Source organism: Setaria viridis, chromosome 9 (assembly GCF_005286985.2).
Source record: "Setaria viridis chromosome 9, Setaria_viridis_v4.0, whole genome shotgun sequence".
Lineage (NCBI taxonomy): Eukaryota > Viridiplantae > Streptophyta > Magnoliopsida > Poales > Poaceae > Setaria > Setaria viridis.
Genome location: NC_048271.2, coordinates 23,162,750 through 23,181,419, shown reverse-complemented (window position 1 = coordinate 23,181,419; position 18,670 = coordinate 23,162,750). Strand labels below are relative to the sequence as shown.

Below are 18,670 nucleotides of genomic sequence, written 5' to 3'. Positions count from 1 at the left end.
AGAAAAAGGAAGATGTTCTAGACAACCCACTACCAGAAGAACCTGCTGAGGATGCACCCGCCGCTGCTAAGAATGCTTACAAGAAAGCATGTGATGCTAACCTCGAAGTAAGCTGCCTTATGCTTGCTTGCATGGAACCCGAGCTGCAGATGCAGTTCGAAACAAACCATGAGGCGCACGATATGATCGTGGCGCTTAGAGACATGTTCCAAACACAGGCCAGGACTGAAAGGTTCAATGTGTCTAAGGCCTTTGTTGAGAGCAAGCTAGCAGAAGGCGCAGCAGTAGGACCACACGTAATCAAGATGGTTGGTTACACTCAACGGTTGGAGAAGCTAGGCTTCCCACTGGGCCAAGAGTTGGCCACTGATTTCATTCTTTCGTCTCTTCCTCCTAGCTATGGGAACTTCATCTCGAACTACCATATGCATGGGACGGAGAAGGGTCTGAATGAGCTGTGTGGCATGCTTAAAACAGCAGAGGCTGACATAAAGAAAAGCGCTAGTACCAGCCATGTGATGGCGATACAGAACAAGCCCAGCTTTAAGAAGAAGGGCAATTCTTGGAAGAAGAAGGGCAAGGCTGGAACGTCCAAGCCAAACCCACCGCCCAAGGTTAAAGCTGGACCTGGACCTGCTCCAGATAAAGAGTGCTTTTACTGTCATGAACTTGGTCACTGGAAGAGAAACTGCAAGCAGTACCTAGCTTCGTTGAAGAACGGCGGAAGTAAGAGTACTTCTACCTCAGGTACGCTTGTTGTTTATGTTATAGACAACATATTTCTCGCTGATACAGTTATTAATTCTTGGGTATTTGATACCGGATCGGTTGCTCATATTTGCAATTCGATGCAGGGAATGATAAGAAGTAGAAGCGTGGAAAGAGGAGAAGTTGATTTCCGCGTGGGCAATAATGCAAGAGTTGCTGCTTTGACCGTCGGGACGATGCAACTCCACCTCCCGTCAGGATTTATTATGGAGTTGAATAATTGTTATTTTGTTCCTAGTTTAAGTCGAAACATTTTATCTCCTTCATGTTTGATGAAGGATGGTTATTCATTTGCGAGTGAAAACAATGGTTGTGTGATCTCTAAGAATAATATGTTTATGGCTTTTGCACCCATTGTGAATGGATTATTTTTTTTAAATCTTGATGGTTCACCTGTCTGTAATGTAAGTGCTAAAAGGCCTCGGCCTAATGATTTGAGTCCTACCTACTTGTGGCATTGTCGTTTGGGTCATATAAGTGAAAACCGCATGAAGAAGCTCCATTCTGATGGACTTCTAACTTCGTTTGATTTTGAATCATACGAGACATGTGAGGCTTGCTTGCTAGGCAAGATGACCAAGACGCCTTTCACAGGATTTCCTGAGAGAGCAGTAGACTTGTTGGAACTCGTACATAGTGATGTATGCGGACCAATGAGCACGACGGCTAGAGGAGAATTCCAATACTTCATAACTTTCACTGATGATTTTAGTAGATATGGCTATGTCTACTTGATGAGGCACAAGTCTGAAACCTTTGAAAAGTTCAAGGAATTTCAGAATGAAGTTGAAAATCAGCGTGGCAAGAAAATTAAGGCCTTGCGATCTGATCGTGGAGGCGAGTATTTGAGCCACAAGTTTAGCAATCATCTAAAGAGTTGCGGAATTGTTCCACAACTTACGCCGCCTGGAACACCTCAGAGAAACGGTGTGTCCGAGCGACGTAATCGAACTTTGTTAGACATGGTTCGATCAATGATGAGCCAGTCGGACCTACCATTGTCATTTTGGGGATACGCTCTAGAAACAGCAGCTTTCACACTTAATAGGGTACCATCTAAATCCGTAGTTAAGACACCATATGAGATATGGACTGGAAAGGTTCCCAGTTTATCTTTTCTAAAGATTTGGGGATGTGAAGTGTTTGTCAAGCGACTTCAGTCGGACAAGATCACACCCAAGTCGGATAAGTGCATTTTCGTGGGATATCCAAAGGAAACTTTGGGATATTATTTCTACAACCGATCAGAAGGCAAAGTGTTTGTCGCTCGGAACGGGGTTTTCCTAGAGAAAGAGTTTCTCAAAGGAGAAAAGAGTGGAAAGACAGTGCATCTTGAAGAAGTTCAAGATGAGCCAATCAGGCAAGAATCAATGAGTGATGCTAACGTAGCAGAACAAGTTGAGATACCCATGGCAAGAGAAGCACCGCCACAACCACGAAGGTCAGCAAGGCTCCGCGAAATGCGAGAAATATTATTGTTGGACAATGATGAGCCTGCGACATATGCAGAAGCAATGATGGACCCAGACTCCGAAAAATGGCAGAGTGCCATGCAATCCGAAATAGAGTCCATGGGAGACAATCAAGTTTGGAACTTGGTTGACCCGCCTGATGGTGTTAAAGCCATAGAGTGCAAGTGGATCTATAAGAAGAAAAAGGACATGGATGGAAATGTTCACATTTATAAAGCACGACTTGTCGCAAAAGGTTTTCGACAAGTTCAAGGAGTTGACTACGACGAGACCTTCTCGCCCGTAGTGATGCTTAAGTCCATTCGGATTATTCTAGCTATAGCTGCGTATTTCGATTATGAGATATGGCAGATGGATGTCAAGACAGCTTTCCTGAATGGAAACCTAGCTGAGGACGTGTATATGATACAGCCCGAGGGTTTTGTCGATCCGAAAAATGCTGGAAAGGTATGCAAGCTTCAGAGATCCATTTATGGATTGAAGCAAGCATCTAGGAGTTGGAACATTCGTTTTGATGAAGTGGTCAAAGGGTTTGACTTCACCAAGAACGAAGAAGAGTCTTGTGTTTACAAGAAGGTTAGTGGGAGCTCTGTAGTATTTCTAATCTTATATGTGGATGACATATTACTGATTGGAAATAACATTCCTATGCTTGAGTCCGTAAAGACTTCACTGAAAAATAGTTTTTCGATGAAGGACTTAGGGGAAGCGGCATATATTCTGGGCATTAAGATCTATAGAGATAGATCGAGAAGGCTTATAGGTTTGAGCCAAGATACTTATATTGACAAAGTGTTGAAGAGGTTCAACATGGAAGAGGCAAAGAAAGGGTTCTTGCCTATGTCACATGGCATACATCTCAGCAAGACTCAGTGTCCTTCGACTGCTGATGAGCGGGATCGCATGAGTAGAGTGTCATATGCCTCGGCTATTGGATCTATCATGTATGCAATGATAAGTACTCGCCCAGATGTTTCATATGCGCTAAGTATGACAAGCAGACACCAATCTGATCCAGGTGAGAGTCACTGGACAGCGGTGAAAAACATTCTTAAGTACTTGAGAAGGACTAAAGATATGTTCCTCGTCTATGGAGGTCAGGAGGAGCTCGTTGTAACAGGTTACACCGATGCTAGTTTCCAAACCGACAGAGATGATTCAAAGTCACAATCAGGATTTGTGTTCACGCTAAATGGTGGTGCTGTTAGTTGGAAGAGTTCCAAGCAGGAGACGGTGGCCGATTCTACGACAGAAGCCGAGTACATCGCGGCTTCGGAAGCCGCGAAGGAAGGTGTTTGGATAAGGAATTTCCTCATTGAGCTTGGTGTGTTCCCGAATGCGTCCAGCCCATTGAATCTCTACTGTGATAACAATGGGGCAATTGCGCAAGCAAAGGAGCCAAGGAACCACCAAAAGAACAAACACGTAATGCGGCGATTTCATCTCATTCGAGACTTCGTTAACCGGGGTGAGATCAAGATATGCAAAATACACACGGATCTGAACATTTCTGATCCGTTGACAAAACCACTCCCGCAGGCTAAGCATGATGCGCATGTAAGAGCTATGGGTATTAGGTACCTTCTAGATTGACTCTAGTGCAAGTGGGAGACTGTTGGAGGTATGCCCTAGAGGCAATCGTAGAGATGATGATATTCCATTTGTATCCATGATTTGTATGTTGTGTTCATTGAATATCCATTGAAGGCTACTTGAATTGATTTGCAATTATGTGAATTGTATGTGAAACTCTTTACTTGTATGGTTATTCTAAAGTTGTCCCTAGTCGGAGTTCATGTGAGGACACACATGAATATTAGACTAGCACATGTATTAGTTGATGACTATGTTTCACAAGTCATGGACATGGAGATGTTGAACTAATAATGTGGACACATGTGGAGACATGTGTTAGGACTGACCCAACGCGAGAAGTAGTTCTCTCTTTAAACAACATATACGCTTTGTCCTTAGACCTGAGATTGTCGCATGTATTCTAGATGTGGATCGACCTACTTAGGGGCTATCAAACGCTACGCCGTAACAGGGTAGTTATAAAGGTAGCTTTCGGGTTTGTCAAGAAGCATGCTATGAGACATGGTCAATCAAGATGGGATTTGCCCCTCTCTGATTGAGAGTGATATCTCTGGGCCCCTCGAGTGATCGGATCCGAAAATGCATGGCCATGCTACGTACGGTTAAGAGTTAACCTACAAAGGGATTCCGAATCACAGGATCAAGAAAGAGCGGTCGGCTTGAAGCTAGACCAAATATCGTGAGGCAAAGGGAATAGCATGTATATTATGTTGTGATGGTTCGTCTGATATGATCTTCGTGTGCGTATAGGAGTTGGCACGTCTTGCTAGAGGCCGCTACCGACTATTGGGCCGAGTAGGAGTACTCGGGCCATGTCTATACGTATCCGAACCCATAGGGTCACACACTTAAGGGGCTGGAAGCCCAATTCGGATCTGATCCGAGTTGGATTAGGTTTAGGAGTACTAATGGGCCTCGGATCCAGAGGCCCGTCAGGAACCCCTATAAATAGAGGGGTGGGGGCGTCCTAGGGTTTACACCTTTTTGGCTGAACACACTTGCCGCGCCTCCCACGCCCTCACCTGTTGCAACTCGCGGATCTAGCAATCCGGCTTGCGACGCTTCCTCCCTGCACGTGTGGATACCTTGGAGGTGTTGCGCCTGCAGCACTTGGACGAGCCGCCGACGAGCCACGACGAGCCGACGACGAGCTGCGGTACCGGAGGCGATCTTGCTGTGCACGTGGACGAGCTGCTGAGGAGCTGCTGGACGTGATCGACTACGTACGACTACGTGATCGTCTTCACTGCACCGACGCATATCTACATCTTCCGCACCAGTAGTGCGTCGAGTGGTAATCCCGTGATCCTTATACGGCAGTTCTTCCTGGTTATACGCGGTAGAAATTTTGATTTACGCTAGCGTAGCCTACCTCGTATAACAACAATCAGCTCTATGCCAAGTTCTCCAAGTGTGAATTTTGGTTAGATAGTGTCAAGTTCTTGGGACACACTATCTCTCGGAATGGCATAACCGTCGACCCCAGCAAGGTACAGGAAGTCATGGACTGGAAGCCTCCCGCCTCAATGCACCAGATCCGTAGTTTCCTTGGACTAGCAGGCTACTATCGGCACTTCATACCGGACTTCTCCAAGATAGCTAAGCCGATGACTGAGCTGCTAAAGAAAGAGGTCAGATTTGTGTGGAACGACAAGTGTGAGGAAGCCTTCAAGACCCTGAAGCACTTGCTGACCTCAGCCCCGGTTTTGGCTCAACCTGACCCCTCTAGGCCGTTTGATGTGTACTGTGATGCCTCTGGCACTGGACTTGGGTGTGTTCTTATGCAAGACAACCAAGTCATTACCTATGCCTCACGGGCGTTACGACCTCATGAGCTGAACTATCCGACCCATGATCTTGAGTTGGCAACAATGATTCATACCTTAAAGATATGGAGACACTATCTAATGGGCACCCACTGCAACATCTACACCGACCACAAGAGCCTCAAGTACATCTTCACTCAAGCCGACCTCAACATGCGCCAAAGAAGATGGTTAGAGTTGATAAAGAACTATGATTTGGAAGTGCACTATCACCCCGGCAAGGCCAATGTGGTGGCCGATGCTCTTAGCCGTAAGACCTTTTGCAACTGTTTATCGGCAACAAACTTCACCGAGACACTGTGTCATGAGATGGGAAAACTCAGTTTGGAAATTGTTTCCCATGGAACCCTTGGCCACATATCTCTTGAGTCTGTTTTGGAAGACCAAATAGGATCAGCCCAGTTAGAGGACGAGAAAGTAAGGTGGATCACAAGGAAGATTTCGTTGAGAGATGAAAGGTATAAGCAATTCCGACAGGATAAAAGTGGGAAAGTGTACTATGAAAACCGACTTGTTGTACCAGCCGACCCCAATCTGAGAAAGCAAATCCTAGATGAAGCCCATCTCTCCAAGTTCTCAATCCATCCTGGCAGCAATAAGATGTACCATGATCTCCGTCAAACCTTCTGGTGGAGTGGAATGAAGCCAGAGATTGCCCGGTATGTTTCAGAGTGTGACACCTGTCAACGCGTCAAGGCCAGCCATCTAAAGGTAGCAGGTACCCTGCAGCCTCTACCTATTCCCTCTTGGAAATGGGAAGACATCAGCATGGATTTCATTGTTGGACTGCCCTTTACATCGCAGCGACATGATTCCATTTGGGTTATAGTGGACCGCCTGACAAAGTCTGCCCACTTCCTTCCTGTCCACACCACCTACACGGCCAAGAAGTATGCAGAGTTGTATCTTGACCGCATTGTTTCCCTACACGGTGTGCCTAGGACGATCATCTCTGATCGAGGAGTTCAGTTTGTAGCACGCTTTTTGGGAACAGCTACAAGCATCAATGGGCACCAAGCTCATCCGCAGCTCAACCTATCACCCTCAAACCGATGGTCAGACCGAAAGAGTTAACCAGATTCTTGAAGACATGTTGAGAGCTTGTGTCATCCATTATGACAAAAATTGGGACAACTGCTTGCTCTTGGCAGAGTTCTCCTACAACAATAGCTACCAGACTAGCTTGAAGATGGCACCGTTTGAAGCCTTATATGGCCGGAGATGTCGGACACCTTTGAATTGGTCACAAGTTGAAGAAAGACAAACCTATGGTCCTGATCTAGTGGTAGAAGCCGAAGAGCAAGTGAAGGAAATTCAAGCAAATCTCAAGGCCGCCCAATCTCGACAGAAGAGTTACTCCGACAGGAGAAGAAGACCCCTGCAGTTTGACATTGGTGATCATGTGTATCTTCGGGTCTCCCCGACAAAAGGAGTGCAACGGTTTGGAGTAAAAGGGAAATTGGCTCCCCGTTACATTGGCCCATATGAGATTGTGGAAATTTGTGGACCAGTTGCCTATCAGATCCGACTCCCAGAACAGCTCTCGGCCATACATGATGTTTTCCATGTGTCTCAACTGAAGAAATGTCTTCAAGTCCCAGCCGAGATCTTAGAGCAAGAGCAACTTCAAATTGAGCCCGACCTGACCTTTGCCGAGTACCCGGCCAAGGTTCTTGACAAAAAGGAGAGGCGCACCCGACGCCAAGCGGTGAAAATGTACAAAATCCTATGGAATAACCACACCGAAGATGAAGCAACATAGGAAACAGAAGAGTATCTGAACAAGCAATTCCCAGGTTTTCTCTCCAGCCAAGGAGGTAAGGACTGCACCCCCCCACTGGTTACTCTTACACCCGAATCTTGGGATGAGATTCTTTTTAAGGGGGGTAGGCTGTGACGACCGACCCCCAAATCTCTCAAGTTAATCTAATCCGAGTCCCTAATCTCCCTATCTCAGCTTTTCCCGAGTATAAGTGCTCAACCTCCAGTCCGGTCCCGACCCCTGAGAACCGACCCCTCTTTACCGCTTCCCCAGTTCCGACCCCGCCGACCCCAACTCACCTGCAGAATCCTTCTAAGTCTTCCCACAACGCCTCCCTTCAATCTGAGCAGTGGACCAACCGAGACTGACCGATGGGCCCACAAAATCTTTCCCCCAGATCTCCCGAGACAGATGCACTCGAGTGGCATGCCCGCTTCAGAGTTCCTCCGCCGCGTGGCTCAACTTCTCCGACCCCCGCCACTCTGCCCCGTCGCCGGTCGCGACCGGATGGATATCTGTGCCCCCTTCCCCAATCGCAGCGGAAGCTCCTCTGCTACCCTTTCTGCAGCGTCTCGCGGCTCGCGCCCATCATCACCTCGCCGGACCCCCGGCTGTAGAGCCCGATGCCTCCCGTCTTTTCCGCCGCCTCTCCACCGTCGCGCCGCCCCAGATGCGCTACGCGACGATTTCTCCTCCGCCAACCCTGACCCTGGCCGCGACAGCCCCTTTCCCGCCCTGTCAGAGCTGCGCCCCGACAGTCTGTTGCTTCGCGCTCGCTCGCGCGATCACAGCCGCCTGTCCTCTCACCTGTGCGCCCTCGCTTCCAGTGCCGTTTCCCCGGTCGCATCCATCAGATCCACCGCATGATGACGCCCGCCTCCGCCAAATCTCAACCACCGGCAAAACCGCTCCTGCGCCGCCCTGTCTCTGGTGCCCAATGGCCGACGGTGTCGTCCCCAAAGTCCTGCTCCGCCGCCCCACTGCTCAATCGCCGCCCCGGCAGAGCACTCGATCGCTTCTTCCCGATCTTCGTGCTGCTCCAGCTCTCTCTCTCTCTTCCGCTCAGCTATAAAAGGGAATGCCAGAGCCCCGCCGAAGTCCCCTTCGCCATCGCTGCCTTGCTGCTGTTCCTCTGCTTCGTGCTCAAAGCGCTACCGCCTAAGTCCCTGAGGAACTCTCCTCTCCGCTCCACGCCCACCCTTCCAGTCCACCCAGCCGCTTGCTCCTCCGCGCTGCGCAAGAGCTTGCTGGTTTCCACAAGAAGCGCCGCCGCCGCCGCTGCCGGAGCACCGTCGGGCATCGCCTACCCAAGTCTTCGTGTTTCCATTCTCCACCCAAGTATGCTCTCTCCCGACCCCAAGCTTCACCTATAAGACGAAGGTAAGCTGCCGACCCTTTTTCCGCCTCGTCCGACCCCTTCTGTCGTCCGACCCTTTTCTGCCTCGTCCGACCCCTTCTGTTCATCCGACCTTTTTCCGCCTCGTCCGACCCCTTCTGTCGTCCGACCCTTTTCCACCTTGTCCGACCCCTTCTGTTCGTCCGACCCATTTCTGCCTCGTCCGACCCCTTCTGTCCGCCCAACCCCTGTTCCGTCTCGCCCGACCCTATCCGTTCGACCGACCCCTTTCTCCGTCTCGCCCGACCCTATCTGTTTCGCCGACCCTTTCTCCGCCTCGCCCGAGGGCTCGGCTGTATCCTTTTTCCTTGACCTGAGGGTATATGTGTAAGGATTTGGGGACTTCTCTGCGTTAAGTCTGAGGACCCCCAGCACATCTATTCCTCTAGTCTAAGGGTCCGATCATAAGTTCCTTCCCATCCGACCCTTATATTTTGATCTCCACCTACTCAAGTACACTTCCCTACCTTTTCTGTAGCTTTGCTACCAGTGTTCGAGCCTTAACTCACAAGTGTTGCTGTTGTTTAAACCGTCTAAAAGTGCTAACTATTGCATTTGCATTTCGTGTAGAGTTGCATCTCACCGACGGTGACTACGAGCTGTACCCGGCGCCCGAAGAAGGAGTTGCAGCAGAGCTCCCACCTCCAGAAGCCGGAGCCGCCCCAGCAGAAGAGCAGTTTCCCTTCTCCTCGTTTGAAGGCAAGCCCCGGAGCATGAACCCAGTTTTTCCCAAACTTGCGCATGCCTTCTCCATCTTGTTTTGTGCATTTACGTATAGGTGTTGTTTGAAACCGTAGATTGCATGACTTAGTTCCCTTGAGCTGAACACTAGTCTGTTGGGTCCGAGTAGTTGCTATGCTTAATAGGGAGCGGCAAAAGCCGAGTGATCTCCTGTCACTCGCGAGTTTATAGGAGTTGGTTGTTTCTCTTCTGTTACAACTATAAGGACGGTGGACAGGGCAGGGTTTTGGTTAACTCTTTGGTGGTCGGCTGATCGCCCCGTCTGTCTATGGAACTTGTTAAGGCCCGACAGTGGTGGTGTTCATGATCAAGTGTTTGAAAGTACTAACCTCATACTCATTATGGGATGAGGAAGCCGAGTACCGGATTGAACCTAGACGTGAGCGGTCGCCCCATTGTCCTTGGAACGGAGTTCCCCTGCGGCCGCACGTGGTGGCAAGTGTGGTCACAGAACGGCTGAGGCCGGGTCTGTGGAACATTGCACCAAAGGAAATGGGCCCGACACGGGTTAGGGAATTGATGGGGAAGGCCGACACAGGACGCAACCCTCGGTGGTGCGCGGATGTCATGGGGTAGGTTCACCATGCATGGTTAAAGAACTCGAATCGATTCGTCTGCCTCTCACAGCTTGAGACTACTTGATCGCTATGCTACCCTGAGTAAGAAAGGAACATGATGATGACATGGTTTTGATGATGATGTTATATACCCTTTTGGTTGGTTCTATGCTTGCTTAGAGTAGGTTGCTAACTTAGACCGGATAATGAACTTAGAATTTGAGCTAAAACTTTGCAAATAGGGATCTACATAGTGCTTTTGGCAAACAAACCCCTCAGCCAAAGAGCCTTGCATGTCTAGAAGAGTTGGAGTAGTTTTACTCCCAGTCGGTTAAGTATTGTTGAGCTTAGTAGCTCAGCCTTGTTGTGGCTTTCTTTTTCAGGTGAAGTTGCTGCTCCCGAGTCCTCCCCTGTTGGCACTTGGCCGCCCCAACTCCCTCCGGGTTGGACGGTTGAGTGGGATCCCTCCTCGGACGGCGAGGAGAGGGAGCACTGACGTCTTGGCAGGCCTCACCAAGGACGTCCGACCCCTACGCTTAGCTTCCGCTTGTTTTACCTCCTGTTGTTTTCTTTTGCACCTTGTAAAAACTCTGATGTTGTTTGATGTTGAACTAAAATGGTCAATTTGTTTAACTCGGTGGACTTGTTGTATTCTCTGGAACCACTCACCTTCGTGTGGGTTTTGCTAAACTCGGTCCTGTCAAAGTGGTTAAATCGGAGGGAATCCAACGGCATCTCGAGTTAGCCCGATTAAGGCCGAGTGTCGCATGTTAGGCGACTTAACCGTGCCTTGATTTGGCTAATCCGAGGTGGATCCGCCACACTACTCCCCCGGTCGATCTGCATGACGACACCCCATCAGGAGGAGAGCACATTAAGCAAACCGAGGACTATCTTCAGCAGAGTTCAAGCTTTCATCTTGACTATATTTAAAATTATGCTGAAAATACCTCTCCTAAATAGCAGGAATCTTGGGGAAAGAGCGCCTCGAGCGAATCCTACCCCCAGATTCCCTTACGGTGCTTCCTTCTGAACTTTCCTCGAGACCATGTCTCGAGGGAGGTTGAGGAAGGAGTGGTTAAAATAGGAGGATCGTTCTTAATGACTCATTTGTTTCAACCACAACTTCCTGGAAGAGGTACCGTAAGAAAACCCATCATGTTCCCGTGTCACGGTAACATCCAAGGTGTTTCGTATACACCAAGGAATATGCTCTCACATTGACCACCGTATCATAGTCTTTAAGACTCATCCTTTTTGTCAAGGGATCATAGGGGCCATGCCGATCGAAATGAGTGAACCAAACTCACACCCTTATCCTCGATTACCGATCGATGCCAATCAAATCAACTGATTTAAAACTCACATCTCAATCCTTGATTTTGATTGATGCCCAATAGAAGTTATGTGCACCCTTCATATCAAATGAACTTCTATTGGAAGCTTAGGATGGATTGCTTTGCCAGCACACTCATCTTTGATGAAACACGAAGCTCTCTACCTAAGGAGGGAATCAGTTGAAAGAAACTCATTTCCCTCACGAGTCAAACTCGGATCGTTCTTTTGGCCCACAGAGTTACACATCCTCTTTCATTATGGGGTCATGAACGTTCTTGAGTTGTTCTATCTGAAGATCAAGCCACTCATTCCATGAGCATGAAGATTCATCCTGGTTCATCACAAGGTTCATGCTCATCTTAGATATCTCCGAGATCTACCGACTGTTGCGCTAAGGCACTACGAGTCGTACGATTATCTTAGGGTTTCCATCATAGATCATCTTAGATATCTCCGAGATCTACCTATCATTTTGCTAAAGCACTACGAGTACAATTGTCTTAGGGTTTCCCATCATAGACGCCCTTAGGATGGTTGTATATGGTTCTAGGGCTCGTAGTTGTTTTTTGCTCATCCATCTCAATTGGCGGAGCAAGGTGGACGCACATGTGGTTGAGCAAGGGATCACTAGGAGATGCCCAAGGTCATAAGCCTCCTTTGATATTTAAATGATTTAATTTTATAAGCAAAGTTTATCCTTCGAGTATTCTCAGGACACTAACCTTACAGGTTACGAGTGGCTACATTAAGGACGGAGAGAAGAGAGAGAGGAAATGCATCGAGAGAACGACATCACCACCGCAAGCACAATGCACATCATCATCGCAACATCGCCACAAGGGGCAATCATACCCCGCAAGATCCGTTAGACTAGATAGAAGACCCTAGCCAGTTCACTGCCGATCCATGGATTGATGAACCTTGGATGAATACTCTATGAAAAAAGCTATGATGATCTGTGCGCTAGCGGTTCACAAACTAGCGCGCTAACCGCCGCCAACAACCTTTTCTAGCGTCATTGCCGGGGATTGGCAACTCAAACCCTGGGGCAATCTATCTAATTTTTCTAATTTTTTGGACTAACCCTAATTTTTCTAGTGCATATATCATATTTTTCTTGTTTGCGTCCTTGAAAGCAGGTAAATACTAAACGCCAGATGATCAAACATAGACTTCATCAAGTCCCAATTCACTCTGATAAGACGATAACAACATCAAGCTCAACTCTTTAGCAGTAGGTGCTAACTCTATTAGTGGCCCAGCATCTGCTGTTGAGTTCACATTGATGAAAACAATACAAATGATGATAAATAAGGTATGCCGCTGTGCCGGTTATTTTTAAGACTAATGTTTCTTGGAGATTCGTTTGTTCAAGTAATAGGTGTTGGAAGTAACCATGTCAAACAAAAGAGGGACGACAAGATTGAAGGCAACAAGATTAGAAGCACCATGACACTACCAATCTTCTCCAGTGGGATGCTTAAGAGTTTCTAATTGAGTGATGCAAATAAGGAAGAAAACTGCTCAGATCGTCAACACAAACGCAGGAGCCTCATCTGATCCCGACACCTTGGCTAAAGCAAGAATTATGGAGAAGACGCATCATTACCACCATGCTACTTGCTGGTGCAGTAATGGTGATGCGACCTTGAAGCAAAAGGGTGCGCGACATAATATCCTAAAAATAACAAGATCAAGATTATTAACATCTCTATATCAAGGAAAAAAATACTGTTGTCATCGAGGGCTGCCTTATAAGAAAACAACATAATGGGATTGTGTTAGCCAACGGACAATGGGCATAGGCGGCTAGCAGGAGCTGAGTGCTTGAGCATGTCAGGTGGGACCTAGCTGCCAGCCTATGTACCAGCGCGGTCCCACCGCCTGTCAGCGATAAACCCCTTGGGGAGAGGGGATTCTAGTCTAGGGATAACGAAGACAGCCGAGGGAGCGGAAACGAGCACCGAAGAGGGGAAAAGCGCACCAAGGCAACGAAGGGAAAGATGGCGGCTCGGCGTGGGCGCGAGTGGGACGGGGACGAGCTGAGCGGCCCTCCGCCGACGCCGCTCGCCGCGCCCGTCGTCTGCCTCCTGCGCTCCGCAGGGGAACTCGCCGCCGGTGCCTTCGTCGGCTCGCTCGTCGGATACGGTACTGCCTTCTATTCCCAAATCTCATCGGCCGTTCGAATTCGGGAACCCCCTACCTCCGCCCTTAGCGGTTTTTCAAATTAGCTATAGGACAGCACGGTCGTCGGGCTCGGCTAGTTAGTCTGGGGGTGTTAGCTGCGCGCCGTGCCTCTACTGATTTGCTGTGAGAAAATTAGCTATCGTCGCTATAAATTGGGCTCGATGTGTGGAAGACTAGGACGGGAGGGGAATGCCATTGCTATTATTCTACCTTGAAACTTTTGCTCCAATCATTAATTGAAATATGAGGGTTCGAGAGACCTTAAGCAATCACAACTTTGTCATATGAGGGTCTTTTTGATTTTTGTAGTAGTGTGTGCTTGGGATTTGTTGTCCACACCACACTGGAGAATCCTAACAGGGAGTGTGTTGTTAACACGGTTCAGAAGAGGAGGATAGTTTGTTGGACATGAGGTTACTACAAGATTGGTGATGACACATTTCACTAAAAGAGATATAGTGGGCCTTGGCCAGTTCAAGTAGCCTCACCTCAACATCAATTTTGGAGCTCGCCTCCATGCTTTGTATGGGTTAATGAAAATGGGGTCCTTAGTTTCCTAGGGAAGTAATAGCCAACTGCCAAACTGAGTATGGAAGAATAAAAAAATACTGAATCTTCTTTTTCTGAAAATATAACATTAGAGGAAATAGAATTATTCTAGTGTATCAGGACTTAGCTGAAATGAAAAAATGAGTTGGTAGTTTGGCGCTTGTAGAAACTCTGAGCACTTTACATCTCCTGTTCTACATACTCAGCGAAGCTTCACTTTTCTTGTGACCCTCTTTCATTCCACTAGTCTAGCGTTCTGTTAGATTTTACAGTTATTTGTATTATTTGATTTCTTTTCCAGGGAAAGGTTTGATCATGAACCAAGGTATGAAGGCTTCACTCAGCAATGCTGGATCATCTGCCAAGGTTAGTCGATCCTAATGTTCACGGAAATATTTTGGATGTAGAAAGTTCAGTATCCTTTCATCGGGAAGATTTCTAATATGATCTCTTTTTGTTTTATCTTTTATTAGACTTTTGCAGCTCTTGCTGGTGTCCAAAGTTTCATCATGTGCTTGTTGAGAAGACTGCGAGGGAAAGATGACAGTCAGTACTTCACTTAATGTTATTACTTTGCTACCATATAAAGATTCAAGTGTGCATTCTCAACGAAATACTATCCATTGCAGTGATTAATGCTGGTATGGCTGGTTGCTGTACAGGCCTTGCTTTGAGCTTTCCAGGTACAACTATGTGCAACCTATCTAGTAATTTTTTAATTTTATCTTCTTGAAAATTGCATTGTCATTCTTACTTTTTGTAACTACAAACAATGCAATTGATGCTGGATGATATATGTGTACTTCTTTTAGCTGATCTGGGTGATGTTAAATCTATTTATGTTTTCTTGTATCTACTGTTCGAGTTACCATTGAGTTAATTTCTGAGATGTAGTTGCTGTCCTCACACTTTTGGCATTTTTTTTGTACAAGAATATTATTACTTTTTTCCTTTGGGATACATGGGGTCATGGGGACATTTTAAAATGTCTATTTTAGTTCCATGTGGAACCACAGAAAATTGCAGTGTTTAGAGCATTCATTAGGTGCTTTAGTTGTTTTACCATCAATTTCCTCTTATGTTCCTATAGGTATGGAAAAATGAATGTCTAGGCAATTGTTGATAGAATAACAAACTTGTTAAGTGAACATGCTTACAAGACTACTTGTGCTGTTCTGTTCTTGTTCTTCAAACTCAAACATTCCTGAGACTATTTTGAAATTGTTTTCGGTTGGTTTGAAGTTTGCATTGCAGCTAGATCAGCATGCAAATTAATCTAAAAACCTGTAGAATAGAAGTAGAGAACTATACCCATTTTGAGCCTGTCAAGTCGATTCAAATTATTGCAGAAGTTCTATACTGAAATCTTACGAAGCTTACATGTCTGCAAATGCTTGCATTTTATATCCCTGGGAGTCAGGGACTATTGTTATGGTATGATTATGAACTTGCTGTACTGTCCTTGTTCTTTAAATGCTGAATCATCTATGCAAAATTTGAAGTTAAATGATCTGCCAAGCCCCTGTTTATATTTCTAACAAAGCTGTAAAGATTAAAGCAGCCAGCAAGCCTTGCTACAGTAGCTGTGGCCTCTGCAGCCAGCAAAGCTGAGCAGGAGCATGTGTGACACTAACCCGATCTAGGATGATGTTCTTGATTTAGCTCTTACGGAAAACTTTTCAGTTTGAAGTATTATCTTTATTAGGTTGGTATATCTACTGCTGTAAAATCAGGTTGTTGTCTGTGCTGTAGTTCACTCATAATGACAAATTGTCAAGCAATTTTTTAGAAAGCACGTGATGTTAATAACTAATATGTTGATGCACTTCTCTAGCATACATCAACATGAATATAAGCCATAAATGCCGTGCTTGTACAATGTCCACAGGGACATTTTCTTCAGAAAAACGCATTAGAAGAGAAAATTAAAAAAGAATAAACAATATCAAATAAGTTTGTTTATCTACCTTTCTGTTGGTGGTCACCGGGAAAGTGTTTCTTTGTCGAGTGTGTCTCTGAGCAAATAAACATGCATGATAGGGCCAACCATTCATGAAATTAACTCTAGGGCACCATCGATGTGTGGATATTCCTGTTGCATACCCTAAAATACTTGATAACCTTTGTCTTGAAACTTGTTTGGATGCTATTGAACCTGTATGTTTTTAAGATGCCCTGGACTTTGATTTGACATCTAAACTGGTTTGGAATCAAACAGTAAACTGGGCTTTCGTGCCTCTCGCATCCTAGTGGCTTTAATGGCAGTGTGCTCTTTGAAATTGCCTTGTTTCTGTAGTGTTCATCTAACACTTGCGGTCTCTTAGTACCAGTACTATTTAAATCGTTATCATATACATAATGACATCTAGGTGAAGTTTTCTTTTAGTTATTTTAAGAAAGACAAACTATTTACCCTTTTTCTTTTGCTTTGGGCTTTGTCATGTTCAGGCCTATGGTAGTGCTTAGGTAGTACTCTAAATAAGATTGGGCACAACAGAGATTGGTACCATTTGCATGAATTCAGCTTAAGCTCTGCTCTTTCAATTGAAATAAACAGACACAGACAGGTTTGTCCTTGAAGAAAGAAATCAAGGGTAGCCTGATTTTTAACATGCCAACACGAATTGAAGCTGTGTGGGACACCCCAATCCAAACTGAAGAAAAAACAAAGAGCACAAAGGGAGAACAGTGATATGGGTATTTTAACCTCATTAGCTACAGCTAATGTCCTGTATCCTTTTGAACTTCATCAATATAATGCAACTACTTCTGTAGCACGGGCATGATAGCTATTTAGACATTCAATCAGAACAAGTCAGCAGACATTATCTTCATTATTCGTACTGAATAGTAACATTATACAGCAAGTTGGACTTGACAGATGCTTTTGATCTTATAGTATGATTGGTGCGACAAACAAAGCCACCCTTGAATAATAAGTTCTGGTTAAAAGGGTACCCCCAGGTTCATTCTCACATGTTGTGGCTGTTACATTTTACCCATTTAAAGGTCAATTTGGAAATGCACATTTCTGGAGCTATTAATTGTAAGATGCATCAACTATGTCTCCCACCATTAATGCTTCAACCTTTCTGTTAAACTAGGTGCGCCCCAAGCAATGTTCCACAGCTGTGTCACCTTCGCAGCATTCTCATGCATAATGGATGGGCTCAACAAGCAGCAGGCTGCAATGGCGCTCACACTTGACGGAAAATCTCCATCCGCCAAGAGTCCAGAGGCTGGTGTTCTCCCACCATTCACTCTCCCCCCACTTCTGGATGCTTCGGACGCTTTAGCTTCATTCTGCCAGACCCTTGTTAAGCCCAATCACTAGGCTTTGCTGAAGTCTGATCCCCAAAAGAGAAGAGCTCCATAGGTTCTCTATGTGCGCTTCTTTAGCATTCTGAATTTCTGGCCAGTGATGTAGCTCCATTTCGGTGTTGAACTTGGTTGGGTTTGGTAACTATAGTGGTGCAATAGCGGCAATTTTTGTATCTAGTATCCATGATGGTGCATTTGTAAGGCGCATTGAAGAGATAATTACTATATCCAGTGCTTAGGCTCTGTTGCGATGTCAACCTCTTGTGCTGTCCTCTGCATCAATACCAGTCAGATCCAGCTAAGTCTCATGTTAAACAAATCATGCAACCATTATCCTGATCAGACCTATCAAAGGTACATGCATTCAGTGACTCACCCATTGAGCTTTGTGGAAGAGGGATGCGCTGAAGAGCTGTTCAAGTTGACTTGCCATCACTGCTCACTCACAAGTGCTGATAGAGTTAAGAGTCAAGACTATAATTCTATCCCCAAGTGCATGAAATAATTGTGGAATCAGTCAGCCGTCCAGTGGAGGCCGTTCCCTGCCCAGTGCCCACCCTGCTTTCTCCACCACGAGCTGCTTTCTCACCCTCCACTTGGGAGAAGCCTGCTTGGGGTGCCAGGTGCTACGGTGCCACTCGGGCAGAGCCCAGACATCCATACCATTTCAAGCGAATCAGATCATCTGCCTTTGATCCCTCTACTTTTGAGTCAATGCTGTGTGGACCCAAATATGATGGGGCCCGCATGGAAGTGGCTCAAAGGTAGAGGTTCAAAGTTAGAGGAACCTCTTTCAAGAAGCTAAATCTTTGCGTAGCTTTGCTTGCCTTGCCCTGACCCTGAGGAGCTGAGTTGAAACTTGAGATGGAAGAGAATATTCTGAACCAGTTGCAGCGTGACACGTCTACCTGCATCAAAGGTGCTCAAGGGCCCGTTTTTCGTTGTAGCTTTGCTGCGTGCCATCATTACTATTCTATGCCTATAATTTGCTTTACTTTTTTTTGCGAGTATAATTTGCTTTATTTAGCTACCTATAACCACTCAACATAAAATCCTTCTGAGCTCATGGCAGTAGTTATCTAATACATTCCTTATATTTGCATTCTTATTTCCTCTGTGATACTTTCATGAATTGTACATACGCATAAAGTCTCTTT

General features: G+C 46.2%; 1 protein-coding gene and 1 long non-coding RNA gene across 2 annotated transcripts; both read left to right on the top strand.

Moving 5' to 3' along the window:
- Window positions 1–13,373: 13,373 nt before the first annotated feature.
- LOC117839337 (mitochondrial import inner membrane translocase subunit TIM22-3) lies at window positions 13,374–17,770 on the top strand. Its single transcript, XM_034719641.2, has 5 exons — window positions 13,374–13,604; window positions 14,494–14,558; window positions 14,666–14,738; window positions 14,822–14,875; window positions 17,297–17,770. The coding sequence occupies exons 1-5, from the start codon at window positions 13,460–13,462 to the stop codon at window positions 17,524–17,526; spliced, it is 567 nt and encodes a 188-aa protein (XP_034575532.1). The 5' UTR covers window positions 13,374–13,459; the 3' UTR covers window positions 17,527–17,770.
- On the top strand, window positions 14,882–17,167 carry LOC140221335 (uncharacterized). Its single transcript, XR_011897106.1, has 2 exons — window positions 14,882–16,923; window positions 17,092–17,167. It is a non-coding gene; the product is annotated as an uncharacterized lncRNA (long non-coding RNA).
- Window positions 17,771–18,670: the final 900 nt, after the last annotated feature.